Source organism: Pan paniscus, chromosome 6 (genome assembly GCF_029289425.2).
Source record: "Pan paniscus chromosome 6, NHGRI_mPanPan1-v2.0_pri, whole genome shotgun sequence".
Taxonomy (NCBI): domain Eukaryota; kingdom Metazoa; phylum Chordata; class Mammalia; order Primates; family Hominidae; genus Pan; species Pan paniscus.
In genome coordinates this window covers 104,966,957-104,993,063 of record NC_073255.2, presented here as the reverse complement: position 1 = coordinate 104,993,063, position 26,107 = coordinate 104,966,957, and the positions used below count along the sequence as shown (strand labels likewise).

The following is a 26,107-nucleotide window of genomic DNA, read 5'->3' as shown; positions in this document are numbered from 1 at the left end:
AAAATAAACACACACACACACACACACACACACACACACACACAAAGAAAAAAAAAAATGAAATAGGCACCAAAAAGTTACTTGAGTATCCCCAAGATTACAAAGTTGGCAGATGGACGGATATTGGAGCCAGGATGGACCCCAGTCAGCTGGGCATCAGAGTCTGTGTTCCTGATCATTGTCCTGTGCTGTCAGTGTCCATGGAATGTGAGTGTATTCAGAGCAGATTTCAAGGTTTTGATGGTTTCTAAGGGTTCCTACTTTTGGCCCAGAGGCTTTCTTATCTAAAATAGTCATCTTATGGTTCTTGGTTCTGTGAAAGTGTTTATATAATCAAATAAATACGCATAATTATTGGTCAATAAGAGATCTTGTATTCTTTAATCTTTTCATTTGCTTTAAGACAAACTTTTACTATTCTAGATGGATGAAAATCTTTCATAAAATTTTGTAAAATACTTTTTCTTCATCTACTGAAAAGATCTGTATATTTTCTTCTTTGTTCTGTTAATATGGTGAATTACACTGATTGATTTTCAAATTTTATAGCAGTCTTACATTTCTCAAACCACATTTGGCTTGGTGTACTGTCCTTTTTATACAGTACTGAATCCTCTTTGTGTGAAAGACAGAAGAATTAGTCCATTTCGTGTATGTTGTTGAATTAATGGACATATCATTTTTTTTGTAGTATTCTTTTGCTATTTTTTAAAATATCTTTAGGACCTGTGGTGATATTCTTTCTTTCATTCTCGATGTTTGTTAAACTCTCATGTCAGGAATTGTGATATATTCTTTCTTTCATTTTTGATGTTTGTTAAACTCTCATGTCAGGAATTGTGAAGAATCTGAGATTTTACTCTACTTGTAAACTAACAAGTTTGTCTGTCACAGTTTCATAAATACTGGCAGAAAAACAAGAAGCCTCCAGGTCAAAGATGAAAGACAGTTTATTACAACAATCACATTAGCAAAAGATGACTATACTTGAAGATGATTATAATAACTGAATTAAAATATTTGTCTGATCATTCCAACCTCTGGCATCTTGGAATTGGCATTTCATGATTGCTTTTTTCTTATGATCCATTTAGATTTACTTGGTTCTTTATATGCCAAGTAACTTTGGATTTTATCACGAAAATTTTGAGTGTTATGTTATGAGCCTTGGGGTCATGTAAAAATCTCCTGGAAACTGTTGGTTTTGTTGTTCTGGTTGCTTTAGTAGATAATCAACCCGGAGAGGTTTAGACTACATGTTCTGACTACCTTCTGTAGGCAGTGGTTCAGTTTTTAAAGACTGTACAGCTGTTTGTATCTATCCCATGTGTGTGCTGCTGGGTGCCAGTCTGGGACCTCTGTGGAGTCTACACTCTAGGTCAGTTCTAAAGCCTTCATGTTGCTCTTTTTGGCCTGTCTTGAGCATGTTCATCTTGCGGGTGAGCCTAAGACTTCTGTCAGTTCATACAGAGGTACACAAATTTAGAGAATCTTCTTCTTCAGCTCTTCACCTCTTCTGTGATTCCTTCAGCACTTCACCTCTTCTGTGATTTCCCCAGCTTCCAGGGATCTCTTATCCCAGTTCTCTGGCTAGAAAGCTGCAGTTTCTCTCTGAGTTTCAGCCTTCTCACACTGTTGTGCCTTTCCTATAACTGAGTCTTTATTTGCCACACAGTGGCAAGAGGAAAGAGGAATAACCTGACTTTTTGCCACGCCCTTCAGGGGTGGTCAGAGGGCTCTTTCCTGGGTCTTCTGGCTATAGATAAGTGCTTTTTCTGTGGTTTTTTGGGCATCTGTATAACCACCATTGTCACTGCCCTCACATGGGGGCTTACTTTGGGGTAGGGCTGGAATAGAGAAAACAATAAATAAATAAATAAACCAAAACCCAGAGATTTCTTCCACACTCTCAGGCATGCTTCTACCCAGTCTTCTGATATCATAAAAATAATACTTCTTTTGGAGATTTTCCTGCCCACACTTGCTGCACAGTTCTAGGATTTGGGCTGCCCTGATGTCTAAGCTGGTAAACTCAATGCTGTATGATAGGAGAGTTAGGGTGTAGCGGGCTTAACACCATTTAAAATGGAACCAAGAACTTCTTATCTCTTAAATTGAGATATCTCATTCTGTGTAATCTGATACTTTCAATATGACACCATAATAAGGAACCCTAACCATTAGAGTTACTCACTGATATATTTATTCACTAAATACATAAATGCTTACTTTGTTCTACCCTGAAAAATGTGTTAGAATACATATCTAAATAAGGCCCAATTTCTATCCAAGTTTCTCTTTGTCTGGTACATATGACAGATAAACCAATAATTGTACTACAAAATAAGTGCTATAGTGAGTCTTTTTTTTTTTTTTTTTTTTTAAGAAAGTCCAAGTAGGAAACTTTCCCTCTCAAAGGCTAACCTTGTAGGGTCAAATGTCTCTCTAGTCTTTTTTTCTTCCTCTTATAGTTCCTGTATTGGTCTGTTTTCACACTGCTGATAAACACATACCCAAGACTGGGAAGAAAAAGAGGTTTAATGGACTTACAGTTCTACGTGGCTAGGGAGGCCTCAAAATCATGGTGGAAGGCAAGGAGGAACAAGTCATGTCTTACATGGATGGCAGCTGGCAAACAGAGAGAGAGCTTGTGCAGAGAAACTCCCCTTTTTAAAACCATCAGATCTTGTGAGACTTATTCACTATCATGAGAACAGCACAGGAAAGACCTGCCCCAGTGATTAAATTACTTACCACTGGGTCCCTCTCACAACACATGGGAATTGTGGGAGTTACAATTCAGGATGAGATTTGAGTGGGGACATAGCCAAACCATATCATTCCACCCTGGCCCCTCCCAAATTTCATGTCCTCACATTTAAAAAATCAATCATGTCTTCCCAACAGTCCTCCAAAGTCTTAACTCACTTCAGCATTAACTCAAAGGTGCACAGTCCAAAGTCTCATCTGACACAAGGCAAGTCCCTTCTGCCTATAAGCCTGTAAAATCAAAAGCAAGTTAGTTACTTCCTAGATACAACTGGGTACAGGCACTGGGTAAATGCAGCTATTCCAAACAGGAGACTAATTGGCCAAAACAAAGTGGTTACAGGCCCCATGCAAGTCCAAAATCCAGCAGGGCACTCAAATCTTAAAGCTTCAAAATGATTTCCTTTGACTCCATGTATTACGTCTGGGTCACACAGATGCAAGAGGTGGGTTCCCATTGTTTTGGGCAACTCCATCCCTGTGGCTTTGCATGGCATGGCCTCACTCCTGGCTGCTTTCACGGGCTGGAGTTGAGTGTCTGTGACCTTTCCAGGTGAACAGTGCAAGCTGTCAGTGGATCTACCATTCTGGGGTCTGGAGGATGGTGGCCCTCTTCTCACAGCTCCACTAGGCCGTGCCCCAGTAGGGACTCTGTGTGGGGGCTCTGACCCACATTTCCCTTCTGCACTGCCCTGGCAGAGGTTCTCCATGAAGGCCCCACCTCTGCAGCAAACTTCTGCCTGGGCACGCAGGCATTTCCATACATCCTCTGAAATCTAGGCAGAGGTTCCCAAACCTCAATTCTTGACTTCTGTGCACTCGCAGGCTCAATACCATGTGGAAGCTGCCAAAGCTTGGGGCCTGCACCCTCTGAAGCCATGGCCCAAGCTCTACATTGGCCTCTTTCAGCCATGGCTGGAGTGGCTGGGACACAGGGGACCAACTCCCTAGGCGCCGCACAGCATGGGGACCCTAGGACCTGCCCATGAAACCACTTTTTCCTCCTATGCCTCCAGGCCTGTGATGGGAAAGGCTGCTGTGAAGACCTCTGACATGTCCTGGAGACATTTCCCCCATTAACATTTGGCTCCTCATTACTTATGCAAATTTCTGCAGCCGGCTTGTATTTCTCCTCAGAAAACAGGATTTTCTTTTCTATCTCATTGTCAGGCTGCCAATTTTCTGAACTTGTATGCTTTCCTTCCCTTATAAAACTGAATGGCTTTAAAATCACCTCTTGACTGCTTTGCTGCTTAGAAATTTCTTCCACCAGATACCCTAAACCATCTCTCTCAAGTTCAAAGTTCCACAAATCTCTAGGGCAGGGACAAAATGCTTCCAGTCTCTTTGCTAAAACATAACAAGAGTCACTTTTCTTCCAGTTCCCAATAAGTTCCTCATCTCCATCTGAGACCACCTCAGTCTTATTGTTTATATCACTATCGGCACTTTTGTCAAAGCTACTCAAGAAGTCTCTAGGAAGTTCCAAACTTTTCCACATTTTCCTGCCTTCTTCTGAGCCTTCCAAACTGTTCCAACCTCTGCCTGTTATACAGTTCCAAAGTCGCTTCCACATTTTCAGGTATCTTTTCAGCAGTGCTCCACTCTACTGGTACCAATTTACAGTATTAGTCTATTTTCATGCTGCTAATAAAGACATACCCGAGACTGTGAAGAAAAAGAAGTTTAATGGACTTACAGTTCCACATGGCTAGGGAGGCCTTACAATCATGGTGGAAGGCAAGGAGGAGCTAGTCACATCTTACATGGATGGCGGCAGGTAAAGAGAGAGAGACCTTGTGCAGGGAAATTCACCTTTTTAAAACCATCGGATCTCATGAGACTTATTCACTATCGGGAGAACAGCATGGGAAAGACCTACCCCCATGATTCAATTACCTCCTACCAGGTCCCTCCTATGACATGTAAGAATTGTGGGAGTTACAATTTAAGATGAGATTTGGGTGGGGACACAACCTAACCATATCAGTTCCCCATTTTCCTACCTTTTTCTTTAATATAGTCCAGAAGAGTTAATTCTAATGTACAACCAAATGTTTATATTTCACAAAGAAATTTTGAGGCATATATTTTAAGGAAAATTAAAAGTAAATTCTCATTTTACTGGGTTACTTGAGAAGGATATAGAACCTGGATTCATCTTTCCAGTCTCTTCTGCTGTCATTACTACCTGAGTCTCAAGATCTTTTCTCTTACCTAGGGATTGACCTTTGCATTACACACATCAAAAATACATTCCCCTTTTCAAGTTTGAGTCAATGCTGAGCTATAGTTGTGAGTTCTATTTTAGCTTCTCTTCAGGACTCCAAATCATCCTTTGTTTTAGTTTTCTACCACTGCTTAACAAATTATCCCTAAAACTTAATGATTTAAAATAAGAAATATTCATTATCTCATATTTTGTATGAGTCTTGACTATGGGTCTTTTGTGAGGCTATTGCTAAGCTGTTGGATGGGGCTGCAATCTCATCTGAGGTTTGGCTGGGGAAAGATGCATTACCAAGCTCCCTTCTGTAGTTGTTGGCAGGATTCACTTCCTCTTGGAATGTTGGCCTTATGTGTCTGTTCTTTATTGGCTATTGGCCTCCCTCAGTTCCTTTCTATGTGGGCCCTGAACATAGCAAGCTGACTTCTCTCAGAGCAAGTATGCGAGGGAGTGAGAGACAGCATCTAAGATGAAAGCCACAACTTATGAAAACAAATCTCAGAAGTGACATGCCATCACTTTTGCCATATTCTATTTGTAAGAAGCAAGTCACTAAGTCCAGCCCACACTGAAGGGAGGGAGATTATAAACCTTAACTGCCTGGATCAGGCTTTTATTTGCTGTAAGTATGACTTCTCTGTCCTAAGCGATAGGCTATAATATAGCTTTTACATGTTGGCTCAAAGCATTTTGAATTCCCCAGACATTGATCTCTGCCCTTTAAATTGTATTTATCTTAGCTGTGAACTACCTCTTTTCCGGCAGTCTAGATTCCGTCAAATTAGATCCGTATTTTAAAATGTCCTGGAGGAAGTTATGATACACACATATATATATATTAACAAAAATAGCCATCTTCCTAAAGAAATCTTTCTGTATATGTAAGAATGTAAAAGTATGTAAGAATATTTAAGACTCCATATATATATTTGATTAAGACATGCCTTATCTGCCTCTTGTTTGCTTGTTGCTTCTCATTTCCCAATTGCTTTTGGGGGAGGAGCACATTTCTCACAGTGAAAAGTCTTTTATCATTCAGGCCATTTTGGGTATAAGTTTTCAGGACATAAGATTCTTTTAGGGAGCACTCTATGAATTCAAACTTATATAAGCATTTATGTGCTAATGCATATCTAAAGAGTGCTCATCAAAATTATGGCAAGAGCTTTGCTACTATGAAAAATAAATATATATTATTTTTATTATGTGATCTGTACCAATGGAACTATCTCTAATAGAAGAGAATTCACAATCTTAACATTTTAGCATTGTATGAATTAGAATGGGAATGCCAATCATAATCTTCTATATATTAGATATGGGGCCCACTTCAGATTTTAATGAATTAAGTATATCTCATATTCTACAAAATGTATTATTTTTCTTTTTCATAGGATTTAATTTTTTTCTCCCATTCTTAAAAATTCTCAATTTAACAAGACTAAATTTGATGTGTCTTCTTTCAACTGTTTAGGCAATAATCTACTTGTTGTTAAAGCTAATTGACCATAATTGTCTGTGTTATCTTCACAGTGTTACAGAAGCACATGGCACTCATGCTGAGAGCCATATAAGATAAGGGCCTGAACACTTTGTGCTGAGGGGTTTAAGAGTTCAGAGATAGACTTTAAAGATAAGAACATTGAAATATAATTGGCTGTACATAGATTATCCAGAAGTGTAAAAATCAATTTCACTTAAGGCCTGAAACAAGATTATATTTGGTATATTTAGGTACCCTTTATCAAAAATTTTATTCATTGAACAAAATGCCTTGAGTATATATATGTATCAGTATTGAACTGAGCATTGTATTATACTTCCTTCAAAGTTCATAGTACAATAAAGAAGATAGGAATAAATGCTAGAAACAGTGCCACTGTTTATACCAACTTATATTCTCTCTATCCTCTAAGGCTCGGCTTACAGTATACCTTCTTTAGGAAGTCTTTCAGATAATTTCTGCTCACAGACTTATTTACTTCCCTTAATATTATTATGTAAAGGTAGTGTGATATACAGCAGTGGTTCTCAAACTTGAGCAGGGATCAGAATCTTAGTGAGGAGGATTTGTTAAAACAGATTCCTGGGCCCTACCCTCAAAGTTTTTGATTCAGTATGTTTGGGTGGGACTGTATTTGCATTTCTTTTTTTTTTTTTTAAATTATACTTTAAGTTTTAGGGTACATGTGCACATTGTGCAGGTTAGTTACATATGTATACATGTGCCATGCTGGTGCACTGCACCCACTAACTCCTCATCTAGCATTAGGTATATCTCCCAATGCTATCCCTCCCCCCTCCCCCCTCCCCACCACAGTCCCCAGAGTGTGATATTCCCCTTCCTGTGTCCATGTGATCTCATTGTTCAATTCCCACCTATGAGTGAGAATATGCGGTGTTTGGTTTTTTGTTCTTGCGATAGTTTACTGAGAATGATGGTTTCCAATTTCATCCATGTCCCTACAAAGGACATGAACTCATCATTTTTTATGGCTTCATAGTATTCCATGGTGTATATGTGCCACATTTTCTTAATCCAGTCTATCATTGTTGGACATTTGGGTTGGTTCCAAGTCTTTGCTATTGTGAATAATGCCGCAATAAACATACGTGTGCATGTGTCTTTATAGCAGCATGATTTATAGTCCTTTGGGTATATACCCAGTAATGGGATGGCTGGGTCAAATGGTATTTCTAGTTCTAGATCCCTGAGGAATCGCCACACTGACTTCCACAATGGTTAAACTAGTTTACAGTCCCACCAACAGTGTAAAAGTGTTCCTATTTGTCCACATCCTCTCCAGCACCTGTTGTTTCCTGACTTTTTAATGATTGCCATTCTAACTGGTGTGAGATGATATCTCATAGTGGTTTTGATTTGCATTTCTCTGATGGCCAGTGATGATGAGCATTTTTTCATCTGTTTTTTGGCTGCATAAATGTCTTCTTTTGAGAAGTGTCTGTTCATGTCCTTTGCCCACTTGTTGATGGGGTTGTTTGTTTTTTTCTTGTAAATTTGTTTGAGTTCATTGTAGATTCTGGATATTAGCCCTTTGTCAGATGAGTAGGTTGCGAAAATTTTCTCCCATGTTGTAGGTTGCCTGTTCACTCTGATGGTAGTTTCTTTTGCTGTGCAGAAGCTCTTTAGTTTAATTAGATCCCATTTGTCAATTTTGACTTTTGTTGCCATTGCTTTTGGTGTTTTGGACATGAAGTCCTTGCCCACGCCTATGTCCTGAATGGTAATGCCTAGGTTTTCTTCTAGGGTTTTTATGGTTTTAGGTCTAATGTTTAAATCTTTAATCCATCTTGAATTGATTTTTGTATAAGGTGTAAGGAAGGGATCCAGTTTCAGCTTTCTACATATGGCTAGCCAGTTTTCCCAGCACCATTTATTAAATAGGGAATCCTTTCCCCATTGCTTGTTTTTCTCAGGTTTGTCAAAGATCAGATAGTTGTAGATATGCAGCGTTATTTCTGAGGGCTCTGTTCTGTTCCATTGATCTATATCTCTGTTTTGGTACCAATACCATGCTGTTTTGGTTACTGTAGCCTTGTAGTATAGTTTGAAGTCAGGTAGTGTGATGCCTCCAGCTTTGTTCTTTTGGCTTAGGATTGACTTGGCAATGCGGGCTCTTTTTTGGTTCCATATGAACTTTAAAGTAGTTTTTTCCAATTCTGTGAAGAAAGTCATTGGTAGCTTGATGGGGATGGCATTGAATCTGTAAATTACCTTGGGCAGTATGGCCATTTTCACGATATTGATTCTTCCTACCCATGAGCATGGAACGTTCTTCCATTTGTTTGTATCCTCTTTTATTTCCTTGAGCAGTGGTTTGTAGTTCTCCTTGAAGAGGTCCTTCACATCCCTTGTAAGTTGGATTCCTAGGTATTTTATTCTCTTTGAAGCAATTGTGAATGGGAGTTCACTCATGATTTGGCTCTCTGTTTGTCTGTTGTTGGTGTATAGGAATGCTTGTGATTTTTGTACATTGATTTTGTATCCTGAGACTTTGCTGAAGTTGCTCATCAGCTTAAGGAGATTTTGGGCTGAGACAATGGGGTTTTCTAGATAAACAATCATGTCGTCTGCAAACAGGGACAATTTGACTTCCTCTTTTCCTAATTGAATACCCTTTATTTCCTTCTCCTGCCTGATTGCCCTGGCCAGAACTTCCAACACTATGTTGAATAGGAGTGGTGAGAGAGGGCATCCCTGTCTTGTGCCAGTTTTCAAAGGGAATGCTTCCAGTTTTTGCCCATTCAGTATGATATTGGCTGTGGGTTTGTCATAGATAGCTCTTATTATTTTGAAATACGTCCCATCAATACCTAATTTATTGAGAGTTTTTAGCATGAAGGGTTGTTGAATTTTGTCAAAGGCTTTTTCTGCATCTATTGAGATAATCATGTGGTTTTTGTCTTTGGCTCTGTTTATATGCTGGATTACATTTATTGATTTGCATATATTGAACCAGCCTTGCATCCCAGGGATGAAGCCCACTTGATCATGGTGAATAAGCTTTTTGATGTGCTACTGGATTCGGTTTGCCAGTATTTTATTGAGGATTTTTGCATCAATGTTCATCAAGGATATTGGTCTAAAATTCTCTTTTTTTGTTGTGTCTCTGCCTGGCTTTGGTATCAGAATGATGCTGGCCTCATAAAATGAGTTAGGGAGGATTCCCTCTTTTTCTATTGATTGGCATAGTTTCAGAAGGACTGGTACCAGTTCCTCCTTGTACCTCTGGTAGAATTCGGCTGTGAATCCATCTGGTCCTGGACTCTTTTTGGTTGGTAAACTATTGATTATTGCCACAATTTCAGCTCCTGTTATTGGTCTATTCAGAGATTCAACTTCTTCCTGGTTTAGTCTTGGGAGAGTGTATGTGTCGAGGAATGTATCCATTTCTTCTAGATTTTCTAGTTTATTTGCGTAGAGGTGTTTGTAGTATTCTCTGATGGTAGTTTGTATTTCTGTGGGATCGGTGGTGATATCCCCTTTATCATTTTTTATTGTGTCTATTTGATTCTTCTCTCTTCTTTCCTTTATTAGTCTTGCTAGCGGTCTATCAATTTTGTTGATCCTTTCAAAAAACCAGCTCCTGGATTCATTGATTTTTTAAAGGGTTTTTTGTGTCTCTATTTCCTTCAGTTCTGCTCTGATTTTAGTTATTTCTTGCCTTCTGCTAGCTTTTGAATGTGTTTGCTCTTGCTTTTCTAGTTCTTTTAATTGTCATGTTAGGGTGTCAATATTGGATCTTTCCTGCTTTCTCTTGTGGGCATTTAGTGCTATAAATTTCCCTCTACACACTGCTTTGAATGCATCCCAGAGATTCTGGTATGTTGTGTCTTTGTTCTCGTTGGTTTCAAAGAACATCTTTATTTCTGCCTTCATTTCGTTATGTACCCAGTAGTCATTCAGGAGCAGGTTGTTCAGTTTCCATGTAGTTGAGCGGCTTTGAGTGAGATTCTTAATCCTGAGTTCTAGTTTGATTGCACTGTGGTCTGAGAGATAGTTTGTTATAATTTCTGTTCTTTTACATTTGCTGAGGAGAGCTTTACTTCCCAGTATGTGGTCAATTTTGGAATAGGTGTGGTGTGGTGCTGAAAAAAATGTATATTCTGTTGATTTGGGGTGGAGAGTTCTGTAGATGTCTATTAGGTCCACTTGGTGCAGAGCTGAGTTCAATTCCTGGGTATCCTTGTTGACTTTCTGTCTCGTTGATCTGTCTAATGTTGACAGTGGGGTGTTAAAGTCTCCCATTATTAATGTGTGGGAGTCTAAGTCTCTTTGTAGGTCATTCAGGACTTGCTTTATGAATCTGGGTGCTCCTGTATTGGGTGCATATATATTTAGGATAGTTAGCTCCTCTTGTTGAATTGATCCCTTTACCATTATGTAATGGCCTTCTTTGTCTCTTTTGATCTTTGTTGGTTTAAAGTCTGTTTTATCAGAGACTAGGATTGCAACCCCTGCCTTTTTTTGTTTTCCATTTGCTTGGTAGATCTTCCTCCATCCTTTTATTTTGAGCCTATGTGTGTCTCTGCATGTGAGATGGGTTTCCTGAATACAGCACACTGATGGGTCTTGACTCTTTATCCAACTTGCCAGTCTGTGTCTTTTAATTGGAGAATTTAGTCCATTTACATTTAAAGTTAATATTGTTATGTGTGAATTTGATCCTGTCATTATGATGTTAGCTGGTGATTTTGCTCGTTAGTTGATGCAGTTTCTTCCTAGTCTCGATGGTCTTTACACTTTGGCATGATTTTGCAGCAGCTGGTACCGGTTGTTCCTTTCCATGTTTAGCGCTTCCTTCAGGAGCTCTTTTAGGGCAGGCCTGGTGGTGACAAAATCGGTCAGCATTTGCTTGTCTGTAAAGTATTTTATTTCTCCTTCACTTATGAAGCTTAGTTTGGCTGGATATGAAATTCTGGGTTGAAAATTCTTTTCTTTAAGAATGTTGAATATTGGCCCCCACTCTCTTCTGGCTTGTAGGGTTTCTGCCGAGAGATCCGCTGTTAGTCTGATGGGCTTCCCTTTGAGGGTAACCTGACCTTTCTCTCTGGCTGCCCTTAACATTTTTTCCTTCATTTCAACTTTGGTGAATCTGACAATTATGTGTCTTGGAGTTGCTCTTCTCGAGGAGTATCTTTGTGGCGTTCTCTGTATTTCCTCAATCTGAATGTTGGCCTGCCTTGCTAGATTGGGGAAGTTCTCCTGGATAATATCCTGCAGAGTGTTTTCCAACTTGGTTCCATTCTCCGCATCACTTTCAGGTACACCAATCAGACGTAGATTTGGTCTTTTCACATAGTCCCATATTTCTTGGAGGCTTTGCTCATTTCTTTTTATTCTTTTTTCTCTAAACTTCCCTTCTCACTTCATTTCATTCATTTCATCTTCCATCGCTGATACCCTTTCTTCCAGTTGATCGCATCGGCTCCTGAGGCCTCTGCATTCTTCACGTAGTTCTCGAGCCTTGGTTTTCAGCTCCATCAGCTCCTTTAAGCACTTCTCTGTATTGGTTATTCTAGTTATACATTCTTCTAAATTTTTTTCAAAGTTTTCAACTTCTTTGCCTTTGGTTTGAATGTCTTCCCGTAGCTCAGAGTAATTTGATCTTCTGAAGCCTTCTTCTCTCAGCTCGTCAAAATCATTCTCCATCCAGCTTTGTTCCGTTGCTGGTGAGGAACTGCGTTCCTTTGGAGGAGGAGAGGCGCTCTGCGTTTTAGAGTTTCCAGTTTTTCTGTTCTGTTTTTTCCCCATCTTTGTGGTTTTATCTACTTTCGGTCTTTGATGATGGTGATGTACAGATGGGTTTTCGGTGTGGATGTCCTTTCTGTTTGTTGGTTTTCCTTCTAACAGACAGGACCCTCAGCTGCAGGTCTCAGATGGAAATGCAGAAATCACCCGTCTTCTGCGTCGCTTACGCTGGGAGCTGTAGACCGGAGCTGTTCCTATTTGGCCATCTTGGCTCCTCCCTGTATTTGCATTTCTAACAAGTTCCTAGGTGATGCTGATGCTGCTGGTGTGGGGACCACACTTTGAGAACCACTGCTGTATAGAAGTGTAGAAGTCTGGCCTTGGAGCCAGACAGATCTGGATTTGTAGCGCAGGTCCTCTACTTACAACCTATGTGACACCGAAGCTGTTATTTTTTCCTCTGTAGACCTCAGTTTCCTTATCTGTAAAAAGGAGACAACAATAAGCACCTTATAGATTAGTTTATTAGGATTAAACAAAATAAGACATGTAAACATAAAATACTGGAACTCTTCAGTACTATTTTTGTTATTATATGGTAAATGTTTTTAAAAATTAGTTACTGTTGTTGAAGACTAAAAGGCTAAACAGTAGTCAAGTGACATGTGGAGAAAGTAGAGATTTGTTGACATTCATAGGTCAGACCCAAAGAGAATATTCAGAACTTCCAAGATAGGCATGTGAGCAAGTTACATGGAGAAATGGAGCAATTGCTTATCGTGCAATTGCTTATCGTGCTGTGGTGACTCACTTCTGTGTGCATATGACTTCATCCTTAACAAGAAGAATGGATTGTGTTGATGTTAGCATCTGATACAGAGCATCCCTCTTGGGCAGTTTTACTCCAAGTTTCTTGAAGGATTAGTTCTTCCTAATGATCAACTTACATTGTCTGCCTTTATAATATACTACAACATCTGTTCCAATCTGCTGTGATCAAAATGGCAGGGTTGGTTATAGTTTATGTATATGGCATAAGTCACAACAACTTCAGGCAGATAAAACAGGGAGCTGCTTTCCTCATAAGAGCACGGTGGGAATGGCAAATGGTACCTTTGCATGGATCATCATATGAGGTATTCTCACCCATAATTCTTGGCTGGGCTTGGGTAGATTACTGTGTTTCAGGGCCTGTATCCAGGTTAAAGGGGCAGCAACTATGGGAGAAGCTATTTTCATGGCTATGGGAAAGGTAAAATAGAACAAGCAGAAACATACAAGGCATATTAAAGCCTAGGAGGAGAAATAGCATACTGTCACTTCTGCATTCTTTTGACCAAAGCAAGTTACATGAGATGGAAAAATGTAGTCTCCCTCTGTGATGTCATTAATGCAATCAATTCATCAAAAATTTTAACAAAATAAATAAAGGATCGACATGAACAAAACTATAACATTTTCAATATAAAAATCAAGGTGTGAACAAATTGAAAGGCACACCAAATTCTTGGATAAGATTTAATTATGAAAAAGCTAATTATAGGCCAGGCATGGTGGCTCATGCTAGTAATCCCAGCTTTTTGGGAGGCTGAGACAGGCAGAATGCTTATGCCTGGGAGTTCAAGACCAGCCTGGCCAACATGGTGAAACCCTGTCTCTACAAAAAATACAAAAATTAGCTGTGCATGGTGGCACACACCTATAATCCCAGCCACTCATGAGGCTGAGGCATGAGAATTGCTTGAGCCCAGGAGGCTGAGGTTGCAGTGAGCCTAGGTAACAGAGTGAGACGCTGTCTAAAAAAAAAAAAAAAAAAAAAAAAAAAGCTAATTATCTCAACTCAATTAATATATTTCTTGCAATTCCAATTAGAATACTAACTTGGATTTGTTTATTAGAACTATATACAATGACTTTAAAGTTCAGCTGGAAGAAAAATATACTCACAAATAGCCAAGAAAAATACATGTATCTAGAAGCAGAATAATGAGGAGGATTTCTCAGATATCAGAACATAAAATCACCATAATCCAGCATGTGGAACTGGCACAGGAGTAGACAAATAGTCCATCCACAACAGGATAGATGAAAATTTAACATGTTGACATTATTATTTCAATTTAGGGAAAAAATGTTTATTTAATAATTGGTGTTGACACAACTGACTGTCACTTTATAAGAAAAAGAATTGGATTCCTACATCTCACATATTCAAAAGTCAATTTCAGTTAAAAGACTTAAACATAATAATTAAAATAAGAATTTTAGAGAAAATCTAGGGGAAAGAAAAACCTGAATTTAAAGAATCCTAGAAGACATTTTTAAAGATTAACATATCTGAGAATTTAATACTAAAAATTTTGTATGGCAAAAGAAACTGTAAGCAATGTGCTAACTGATAATTATTAGATTTGGAACAAATATTTGCAAAGCAGATAATGGACCTAGTAAGGGTTTATAACTATAATTAATATACACAGAACTCTTACAAGTTGACCAAAAATCCCAAACGACTTGGTGGAAAAATAAACACAAGATATGAATATGCAGTTCACAAAAGAGCAAATCCAAATAGCCAATAAATATATTAAAAAGAGGCTCTAATGCACTAGAAGTCATAAAAATGAAAACTAAATTAACATTGTCATATTGCTTTGTACCTCCCAGAGTGGCAAATAGTAAAAAAAAATTAAGGTATAGCAGCTATTGCAAGCAGAGATAAAGGAACTAGAGTACGGTTGTATCATGCTGGTAAAGAGAATTTTCATAGTCCACCTCTTTGGAACCAATGTCACATTTTTCTTCCTGTTTATCTAATTCTCTTACTTTCTTCTCAAAGTTCAGGATCTTTGTTCATGCCTTTCCATCAGGTCTCCTTGTGTTTCCCTAGGGTCAGATGACATGTAAACTGAAATAAAAGTTACTGGTTCCCAACACAATCATATGCAATGATTAAAAAGCAGGAAAAACTGCAGAATAAGCTTCCATTTGGAAAGGGACAGAGTGAAAAACATCCAACTGTCACTGGTCCACAGCAAATATCAAGCCCTGTTGGTCAAGAGTGGCAAGGACTCTCTGTTGTATCAAGGAGGTTGCTGCCAACCCAGCAGACTCTGTTTCTGTTTTCTCAGAAATCTGTCTTGAGGGCTGTGTTCCACAGCCTTTCGTACTTTCTGGAGTGCGTGGGTGTAGGGTATGCTCCTTGTCTGCTATATTTCATAACCAGTTTTAACAGTGCACTTTGGCTTGGCATGAATTTGGGGACCTGGAAAATGGCTTTAGGGACCGATCATAGAACCATCCATCCAGTGTGAAGGTTTGGTTGGGGCTGAGGATGTGGGCAGGAGAGTAGGGGATGGAACTAGAAAAGCAAGGAATTTATCTGTTGGTTCTTTTCTTTATCTCATCTCTCACAGGATGTAATCTTCTCCAGACTTGTGAGTTGTATTTGCCTGGTTGCTGCACTGGGGGACCCAGATCCCATGCAGCTCTTCTTCTGAGCTAGAGGGAAGAGCCAGAGCCTTAGTATGGTCCTGTCAGTCTGGCTAGGACACAGGAACTGTGATGGCTCTCATAGTAGGCACAATGGCTGCCATGCCAGAGCCTAGTCCTTACTTCTGGGCTGCTGAGTCAGCCAGTGGTGTTGGGAGATGCTGCCAACAGCGTGGGCAGGTTTGGACACCAATACATCACTGTCCCATGGTGGGGACAGGGAGGCTAAAGCAGACACAGTACCATACACTGCCACTTATTGAGAGGGCTGAGTCTTAACTCTATTTCTCTGAGCCTCTCTGTCATGTATTAACTTTCTGTGCGGTTTCAATATACACCTGTTTGAGGACAAGTGCATTAACTCATTACCTCTGTGGCAGATATTATTCTCCTTTAAAGAAACCCAAGCTAGGGTGCAGGGAGTTTAAGTAATTGGTTCAAATTGGGCTGGAAGAGAGGGAGGAACTTTAAAAAGTAACTTCTGTCTGATTTGGTGGGGAGTTTAGAAGCTTGCAGATGTTAGTTGATGTTAATATGACATTATCGTTGTCCAGAGTCTGGTGAGGATAACATTACAGGTATGCTTAGAAAAAAATGTATCGCACATTAAACAACGTAGAAGCGCACAGAAATTCTTAGGATTAGTTTGCCACCTCCTCTTCTTAGCACACTTTTCATTAAACATTCAAAAATTGTATGCACGTAATTTTTAAAAAATAAAGAAAAAGTTTTTCCTTCAATATTTAGCTGTTTCTAATGCATCCTAGGGGACCAGCATGAGTATGTTTACGCATTGTTAAAAATATGTAAGTCATTCTGGGTCACCTTCGCCTGAACTCCAGCTTCACAAAACTCTTCTTGATCTAGCTCTGCCTACTCCTTCCTTCTCTGTCATCTCCCTTGGCCATATTTCACCTCAACGGCTTTGTGCTGTCTGAGAGTTTTAATCAGATAATTTCTCTGCCTGAAAGACTCTTCCCCAACTGAATCTGGCTTTCAGGTCTTAGCTCACCCTATCTACGTGATTTGTCAATTAGTCTCTTCTATTGTCTTTATAGCATTGATAACTACTTGAAAGTATCTTATTTATCTGTTTACTTGTTTATTATCTTTATCCTCCACTCACAAGCAAACTCCATGAGAAAAGGGAATTTGTCTTTTTCTCCTCTGTTTCCATACTATCTAGAAGAGAACAGTGTCTGGCACATAATAGATCATAGTACATGTCTGTTGAATGAATGGATATACCTTTATGGGGACACACACACACAAATACACACACACACACACACACACACTTAAAGAAATTTACCCCATTGGGGGTCATGCCATTCTTTTTTTTTTTCGGTTTTCCGACACCATTTGTTGAAGAGGCTGCTATTGTATACAACATGGTGACTATAGTTAATAACAATATATTGCGCACTTGAAAATTGGTAAGAGTAGATTTTAAGTATTCTCACCACAAATTAATAAGTATGTGAGGTAATACATATGTGAATTAGCTTGATTTAGCCATTTCACAATGTATACATATTTCAAAACATCATGCTATATATCATAAATATATACAATTTTAATTTGTAAAATTAAATAAATAAGAAGAAACACTTAAAACAAACAAAAGTGGGGGGTTAAGTGATTGAAGCAGTATGCAATGCAGAAATGGTTCTAAAACTCTCCCAGAATTACTGCCTGGTTTGTTTAGAACCCAAAGCTTGTGTTTTCATGTGATCAGCCGCTCTCGGGGCTTGAGAATCAAGCCTGTAATCAAGATCCCTGAGCTGACTGGTGGCTTCACAGGAGACAATTGACAGACAACTCAGGATGAATAGAAGATGAACTCTTCTTGCCTTTCCACACTGAAAATATACTTCATACAATTATTCCTCATATTTTGAAAACTTTTTATAATTAATTGTAAGGGGAAAGTTTTTCGTGGAGCTGAGCACCAAAGTAATACAGAGTTAAGCCAAAACTATATCAATTCCATTTAAATGAACACAGTACTAACATGAATTACTATTAGCATTTCAAGCACTAACCTGAATTACTGTGTAGCATGGCTGCTGACTTGCTGACTGGGCTTGTTTAGGTCTTTCCTGGTTATTGCTATGTTAAAAACTATGCTCACAAAAATGCATACAGATGATAGGACATTCAATACTAAAAACAGAACACGTTAAGACTGAAAGAATGTAAATGAAGTAATTCAGAGTATTGTGAAAGAAAAACCTAAGGTCAGCAGATGCCAATGTGACAGCTATGAGGATGACCCCAAGGGACTATTCTTTGTAGTGTCAGTGGGGATGGAAGTATACAAAATCTAAAAGAGACCTTGTATCAGCAAAGAAATGCCTCGCAAGTTGAGTAGGGATATAAATTAAACTCCTCAAGTTGACTTCTCTGCACAAGGACAGGAATATCTCAGGATAGACTATATCATCTAGTTTTAAATGTTGGGTTCTGGTGTAGGGGCTATAGGAGTTTCAAGGTGAGTCAGGTCTCCACTGAGAACCATCTCAATAACTTTGAACCAGTTCCTTCTTGGTGTCTTGGATTCCCCTCTTGAAAACTGGAGAAGAGAATAGAAGATTTCCTGGGCCAGTCCACATTCAACATTCTATCATTCTACAAGTATGCACTGGAGCAGTGGAAGTCTGTCCTAGAAACCTCAGGAGATAATTGGGAGACCAGATGGCAAAGAGGAGCCAAACTCGTTATGCAGGCTTTCCAGGAAGCATGATGCTGGCATCTGCTTGGCTGCTGGGGAGGCCTCAGGAAACCTTTAATCATGGCAGAAGGTGATGGGGGAGTAGGCCTGTCTCACATGGTGGGAATAGGAGCAAGAGAGCCATCTTTTTTGTTTAAATAAAAAATGTTAAGTATATATCATGAAGATATTCCCCCTCCAGAATGCCACAGATTCACCAAGGGTTTTTTAAAAATAGTTTTCTTTGTCAAACTGGATATTTTGGTTGATTCCAGGTGTTTGCCATTTTAAAAACGTGGCAGTGAATATCTTGATACTTGTATCTTAGAATACTTTTGTTTCTGTGACTTCTTCCTCCATTACTGCTGGTGAGAGGGAGATATATATATATATATATATATATATATATATTTTTTTTTTTTTTGTAGAGGCAGGGTTTTGCGTGTTTCCCAGGCTGGTTTTGAACTCCTTGGCTAAAGCAATCTGCCTGCCTGAGCCTCCCAAATTGCTGGAATTATAGTCATGAGCCACCATGCCCAGCTGGGAGATATTACTAATACTATTAATTAAGATTAATACCTGAGGATTTTCAAAGATTAGTAGGATGAAATTTAGGGAGAAAACCCTGCTCCCCTCTCTTCAGCTTCGGACTTACTATAAGTGATATTATTGTATGTGAGGTGCAAATTTTTAAATGAATTTCCTGGAAAAGAAAGAAGCAGTTTCCTTATTCCTCTGAATTTTGAAATAAAATCAAGAATTGGTTAGCTTATCAAGTGTAAAATTTAGCAGGACCTATGGCTGCAGACCCATGAAGAATTTCAAAAGGATGGCTAATGCATTATTTATTGAACTTTTTCTAATTAGTTCTAGGAAGTGGGCAGCCTTTGGGGTGAGGTGGAGGGTGCAGGATCTGGGGCAATTTATACTGTGTGCCCCCTTCTCTGCTCTACCAGTTCTGTTATCTAGTGCTATTAAGTTATGAAGAAAATAGGCAGCCTTGATGAGGAGGAGTTTCTGAGATGGCTATAACCTGAGGATGGTGCAGGGAAGTGAAGGAGAAGCAGTTCCTCCAGCTGAGCTTTTTGGATGAGGATAAGAATGCACTTTTACGGACTGAATGTTTATACATAGGACTCAAGTCTGATTTGCCAGCAGAATCAATTTTTGCCTCATCCATGGCTGCCTCCTTGAATTACAGTTTATCTTTCAAGAGGAGAGAAGGGGAGGGGCAGTTAGCCCAGGGCGATTTATCTGATCCACATATCCTAGATCAGTGATTCTCAAAGCGTTACCTTCCTCCAGACACACTCCAATTTATCAGTGTTTATTTTAAAAACATTCATGTAAACCTAAGCAGGGCCCCCTACCCCAATATCTGTTTTGGCATGTTAAGCACTCTCTGGGCAGCACAAGTTACAGTAGTAAGAACAATGACCAGCTTCCTAAGGCCTGGAAGACCCTGCCTTTCCTTGGTGGCAATTCCGGGTTGATTTACATGCTCAGCCCCAAGAAAGAAGGCCAAGAGAGAATCTGTGTGCAGATATTGCACTTTAAGTGCATAGTGAATTCTTGCACTTTTAAGTGTGGCCAAAGGAGTATTTTGAACCTTATCAATCTGGTTAGCATTTCCTCTTCCCCTGGAGAGAAGAGGAAAGGGGCTGGCATAAAGTGGGTAGAACAGCAGATGTGTTTTCTCTTTTGTGTATCTGGATTAAGTTTTAAAACAGATTTTTTAATGTAGAAATGCTAGAACTCAGTTTAAGCAACAGAAGTCTGAAGATAAAGGATATTTTGAATCCACCTTGGTCTGTATTCCTCTCCTTTTTGTCTTTCTGTATTCTTTTATGTAATTTTGATATTTGTTTATATATATTTTAATTTTTACTTTTTAGCTAGAACTTGGGAAGACAACACATAGATCTAAATAACATACCTGTTGATATGATGTCAGTAGTGTTTCGATCTATCTGGGGACCTTTTCCAGTGCTAATGGCTAAGAGTCCATGAGAGGCCAGAACACCTCAGAAAGAAGACGAAGTCACTGGCTAACACTCCCCAACAAGGACAGTATCTCAGAATTGCAGATGAACACCACATTGTTTGATTTTTTTTCCTCCCCTCTTTTTATATCCCAGTGGTTACTGTGGAAGAGTTTAATGGTAATGAGTGTAGTGTTAAACTTTAAGCTAATAATGAAATGTGGGAAGATTTTTTAACTTATAAATGAACCTTTTCTAGAATGTTTGCCTTTGGGCTGGATTTGAGGCATCTCATTACTTATTTCCATGATGCCAGTAGACTGGATTGTATAACAATTTCAAATATTCTACCTGGCAGATTCTTGTCTATTTTTATCTTATATTCCAGAAGACTCTGGAAGGACCTGAATACTAAAAGATAGATAGCTGGTTCTGATAGTGGTTATGACTATAGGCATATTTTTTTAGACAGAGTCTCACTCTGTCACCCAGCACTCACTCTGGAGTGCAGTGGCGTGATCTAGGCTCACTGCAACCTCCGCCTCCCAGGTTCAAGCAATTCTCCTGCCTCAGCCTCCCGTGTAGCTGGGACTACAGGTGCCGGCCATCACACACAGCTAATTTTTGTATTTTTAGTAGAGATGGGGTTTCACCATGTTGGTCAGGCTGGTCTCGAACTCCTGACCTTAGGTGATCCACCTGCCTCAGCCTCCCAAAGTGCTGGGATTATAGGCATGAGCCACCGCACCCAGCTTGCTGTTTTTTTTTTAAATGGTGCCTAGTCATTACATGATGAGGTAGCATTTCTCTTTCAAAATAGGAAGAAAGAGTATCAAATTTTGTTCCATGAAAAACCTATTATCAGTGTTAATTATTTATGTCACTAAAAATTTTGCTTGCTGCTGATGGGACAGGGTATGAAGATTTCAGAACCTTGCTGCCATAATTATAGATACATTCCTTCCATTAATAACTGAACATTTGTTTGTACATGTTATTTTGTAAGCTGAATCATAATTAAAGCTCTATGGTAAATTATTTTATTTCATGTAAGATTCCATTTTATTGTATCAAGTGTGTTTTTAAAAAAAATTTTTAGAGCCACATACACTTGTACTCTTATTGAGTAGTTTCCACTATGGAAATGAAAATCATATCTCTTTTATCTTAAAAGGAAGGTAGTAAAGAGGTGAAAATTACAGGAAACAGGAGTAGATTGAGTTTCATGGCCCTTCTTGTATGAAACAAAGAGAACCTAGAGAAAATAGTCTAAGGATGGATATACTGTTCCAAGAAAGAGGATATTTCTTGAGTCTGGTTGCAATCTCATCAGAAATAATACAGTGTAATGAGCAGAGATGAACACAGTACACAGGGAACAGGAATGTAATTCTACATCAAAGCCATATGTTCGTGCTTAAATTTTGGTTCTATGTTGGAGCTCTAAGCTCCAAAATGACTCAACTTATATTTGGCTAAAAGGTTTAAAAGACAAATTGTGCATCTCTGGAAGGTTAGAGTCAAAGAGTCTGACAGGAACTGGAAAATCACTGCAGACAGTGATAAAATGATCCAAATGACGTAGCATTCTCTAGCTTTGATCAAAATTAGATTGGGAGATGATAGCATAAGGGAAGGGGAAAGCAACTATTGTAAACCTCTGTAAGGTGGTGACAGTGACTGGAAAGAAGAGTACTTTAGGGTGGGGACAATTCATTCTCCTGAAAATACCAGGAAAATGTTTTCTAGAAAATTGGGAAATAATGATTTGAAGGATGACAACATTGAGACTTCAATGACGACAAAGCTAACACAATCCAGAGTGGTACAGGTAATTGAGTAAGCATGGACTCCCTCAGTACATAGACCAAGTTTTTCTGAGGGCTGCTATGTCTAATTTCATGCGGTCATGAAAAGACAGCAACAAATAAATAACAAGGAGATGGACTCATTTTTTATTTCTTCTAAATTTTGTTGCTGTTTCTTCCTGCAAGTCCCCTCAAAATATGACTGACACCATAACATGGTTTGAGAGCTCTCAGGCTTTACATTTCTTTCTCTCATTCCTCTTTTTCCCTTTTGCTCAGCCTTAGGACAACATTATTCAATGTTCCAGTTGTTTACTCCTTGAATTAATTATCATGAGTTACAGAGATACAAGTCCTGCTACCTGTTGCACATTGTTTAGTGGCTTCATTGAAACATTAAATTATATCAGCATGAAAATAATTTGTGACTTTTGCACATTTGTATGTTATCCTTGCAAACTCTTTTGGAACAATCATCTGCACAAAAATCTTGATAAGAGAAGAAAAGCCGTAGTCTCTGGAAAAAATAATAAGCAATGAATTCCACAGTAATTGTTGGCTCACAGTGAATCCTCTAGTGCTCAAATATAGTTTGGGTGAGATTATGGCCAGAGCTTTCTGGCTTTGACCTTTAAGAAAACTGTGTTCACACTGACCAGGGGACACATACCAGTTTCCTATTAAGAGCATCTATGTTATAGCATCTCTTTTAGAAAGTCACTGAACTCTGCAGGAGTGCTCTACAAAGGGCTCCAAATTTATATTCTAGGTAATTGTAGAAGGAAGGGAGGTTAGCACGTGGGCAATCTTTGTAAGAGGCAGAAGAGGGTGGACATGAGGTTTGTTTGAGGATCCTCTTCTGTGTAGTGATCAGCCTACCCTGGTGTGACAAAGCCCTAGAAATGGGCCTAAGATTTATATCCATTATGCAGTGTGGAGCTTCAAGCATCTCTTCTTTGCTTCCTTCCCTTCCAGAGCCTAAGTTATGAGTCAGACAAGATAGGAGTTTAAGTCCTGGGTCTGCTACTTACTGTCTGTGTGAACTCGAAGCCTCGGATTCCATATCTATATTGCTTTGTAGAGTTGTTGCGAAGATTAAATGAAATCATGTTTTAAAGGTGAGATTAAGGCTGGCCATTGTTATTTCAGTGATGTAAGTTGAAAGTGAAAATCCAAGTCATAGATGCTTTCATTCTTTCCTAAAGACTGGATATGAGTAATAGGGAGTGGAAGATGAGTGTGTAACTAGGAGATAGCCTGGGGACACTGCCTAGGATTTCCCATACTCCCAAGGTACGTTTTGATCCCTGGCTTCTCCTTGACTCTTCTTTGCTTCCTTCACTTCCAGAGCCTGAGTTATGAGTCAGAAATAATGGACTGGTGAGTAGGTTGTACTCAGGTGAATACCTATCCCAGTCTATATAATATTCATTTCTGGATGTAGAATTAAATGAAGTCAAAAGGAAGCCAGAGACTATAGGTCAACCCCGCTCATCACTGAGTCCAGGATAGAGATTCTGGGATTAACTGTGTTCAAACTTCTACTAAACCTGATGTTATGGGTTGAGTTGTGTCCGCCCTCTCCAAATTCATATGCTGAAATCTCAGTGCCCAGTGCCCTCAAATGTGACTTGATTTGAAAATAGAGTGATTGCAGATGTAATGATTTAAACTAAGATGAGATCGTACTGGAGTAGGGTGGGCCCCTAATACAGTATGGCCTGTGTCCTTATAAAAAGGGGAAATTTGGAGACAGATACACACAGAGGAAGAATGTCATGTGAACAAGAAAGCAGAGATTGGGGGCATCTATAAGCCATAGAATACGAAAGATTTCTAGCAAACCATCAGAGTTAGGAGAGAGGCATCAAGCAGATTTTTGAGCACAGCTGTCACAAAGAAACAACCCAGCTGACACACACTTGGATCTTAAACTTCTAGCTACCAGACCATAAAACAATGAATTTCAGTTATTTAAGTCATCCAGTTTGTGGTACTTTGTTACAGCAGCCCTGGGTTAGTTAGCAAACTCGCTTACCTGGGTGATGTTATCTCCATTTCTCTTAAACAGCTCTGGCTCTAGAGGCATTTGCTAAAAATCCATGCCAAACAAAATATCAAAATATCAAAATTTGAAATAAAGTCAGGATTAATAGTGGCTTCATGCTGAGCATATTAAAGGATGAGTGAAAAGTAATAAAAAATTAATAATACAGATCCTGTCCTTAGTTAAGCTTTTCATATTTTATCATGGATTTTTTGTCTTAATTTTTATTTTCTAAAATATTGCACAAAAGTATCATTTATGTTGATGAATGCGATTTTTGGCCTCCTTAAATTTTACACCTGAGGTGAACACCTAACTTGCCTCACCCTAGTCCCTATTCTGCCTCAAAACCAGCTGAGGCTAGGACCCAAAACACAGGAGGCTGAAACCTGTGTGATTCCAACACTTATTACTTTGTTGTTGGCCACAAAGTGAAGACAGAGTGCTTGCCAGATATTTCTTCTGGACTTTCATGTCATCTCAAACACAAGGATTAATATTAAAACTCAGCTCTCAATTCTAAAATGATTCCTTTGCTGTCCTTCTTTCTTCAGTTATTCTCCAATTAATTATGGGTCAAACTTCAGTATCATTCTTAACTCTGCTGTCTTTCTTGTCACTCATACTCAGTTGTTAATCAGGCTAGTTCTTTCTCTAGCTCTGAAATAAAACAGCTTTATTGTCCTTCTGTAAAATAAATATTCAAGAATACATTGATACATAAAATTTCATATATTTAGAAAGTCTAAAGAAGACAATAAAAAATTATCAGTAATCTCAGAGATACCTTCTTTCATATTTCAGTGTATAGTCTTCCAGATACTTTATATCTGTTCTTGAAAATATATTTTCAAAAAATGGCATTATGTTATATGTGCTATTTGGTAATCTTACCTTGTTAACATGTTGTTAGTTATCTTGTTAATTATGGACATCTTTTCATGTTACTACATCTAGATCTACAAAAGATTTTTAATGGTTTCATAGAATCCAAATAAATGAATGTGCTACAGTGCATTTAAGCAATGTCTTTTCATATAATAGAATGTTAAGCTCATATCTATTTTTTACTACTATGCACAATACCACAATGAACATTTTGTAAATATACACTTGCCTGATAATTTCCTCAGGCTAAATTATGAGAAGTAGAATTGTTGGGCCAAAAATGAACACATTTCATTTGATACTTATTGCTCAATTAACAAAATTTTACATTCACCATTGGGTTACAGAAGTGTCTCTTCCTCCTGAGTATCATTTAATCTTTTGAATATTTCACTTATTTTTTGAATTGCCTATCATGTCCATTTTGTAGGTTCTACTTGGGGGATTGTTCAGCTCTTTCAGTGTTTTTTTTTTAAGAGGCATTTTATTAAGATTATTATCTGGATATTAACTCTCAGTTAATTATATATATAGCTAATATTTTCTCCAGTGTTTTAGTTGTCTTTTAACTTTATTCAGGTTGTACTTACCAAACCAGAAATTTTAGGTTTTATGTAGTCAAATATGTCTGCATTTTTCTTTATTTCTTATTTTGGAATTAATTATGCTTAGAAATTAATTATGCTTTACCTCAAGATGATAAAATAATTTACCTGAATTTTCATTTGGTATGAACAGTTTTTGCTATTTATGCATTAAAAATTACTGCTGGTGTAAGGGTTGTGGTGAATTCTTCCTGTATCTTTCTTTCTAAACCTCTGTTTCTCTACTAACAGGACAGTCTTCCTGTCCTGTTTTTTTTTTGTTGTTGTTGTTTTTTGTTGTTTTTTTTAACTTTATTTATTTTATTATTTTTTTATTTTGTATTTTTTTAGAATTTCCAAATCTGAATCATTTATTTATTTATT

At 38.4% G+C, this 26,107-nt stretch overlaps 1 protein-coding gene across 3 annotated transcripts in view; it reads right to left on the bottom strand.

Annotated features, from left to right (window-relative positions):
* Positions 1–351: 351 nt before the first annotated feature.
* The window catches only part of LOC129398172 (LINE-1 retrotransposable element ORF2 protein), a 63,722-nt gene continuing 37,966 nt past the window's right edge, over positions 352–26,107 (bottom strand). For all 3 annotated transcript variants that reach the window (XM_055114608.1, XM_055114607.1, XM_055114609.1), the window contains exon 4: positions 352–12,691. In XM_055114608.1, coding sequence (XP_054970583.1) covers positions 7,740–9,485 — 1,746 coding nt within the window. In that variant the 5' untranslated portion in view covers positions 9,486–12,691 and the 3' untranslated portion in view covers positions 352–7,739. The remainder of the gene's footprint in view (positions 12,692–26,107) is intronic.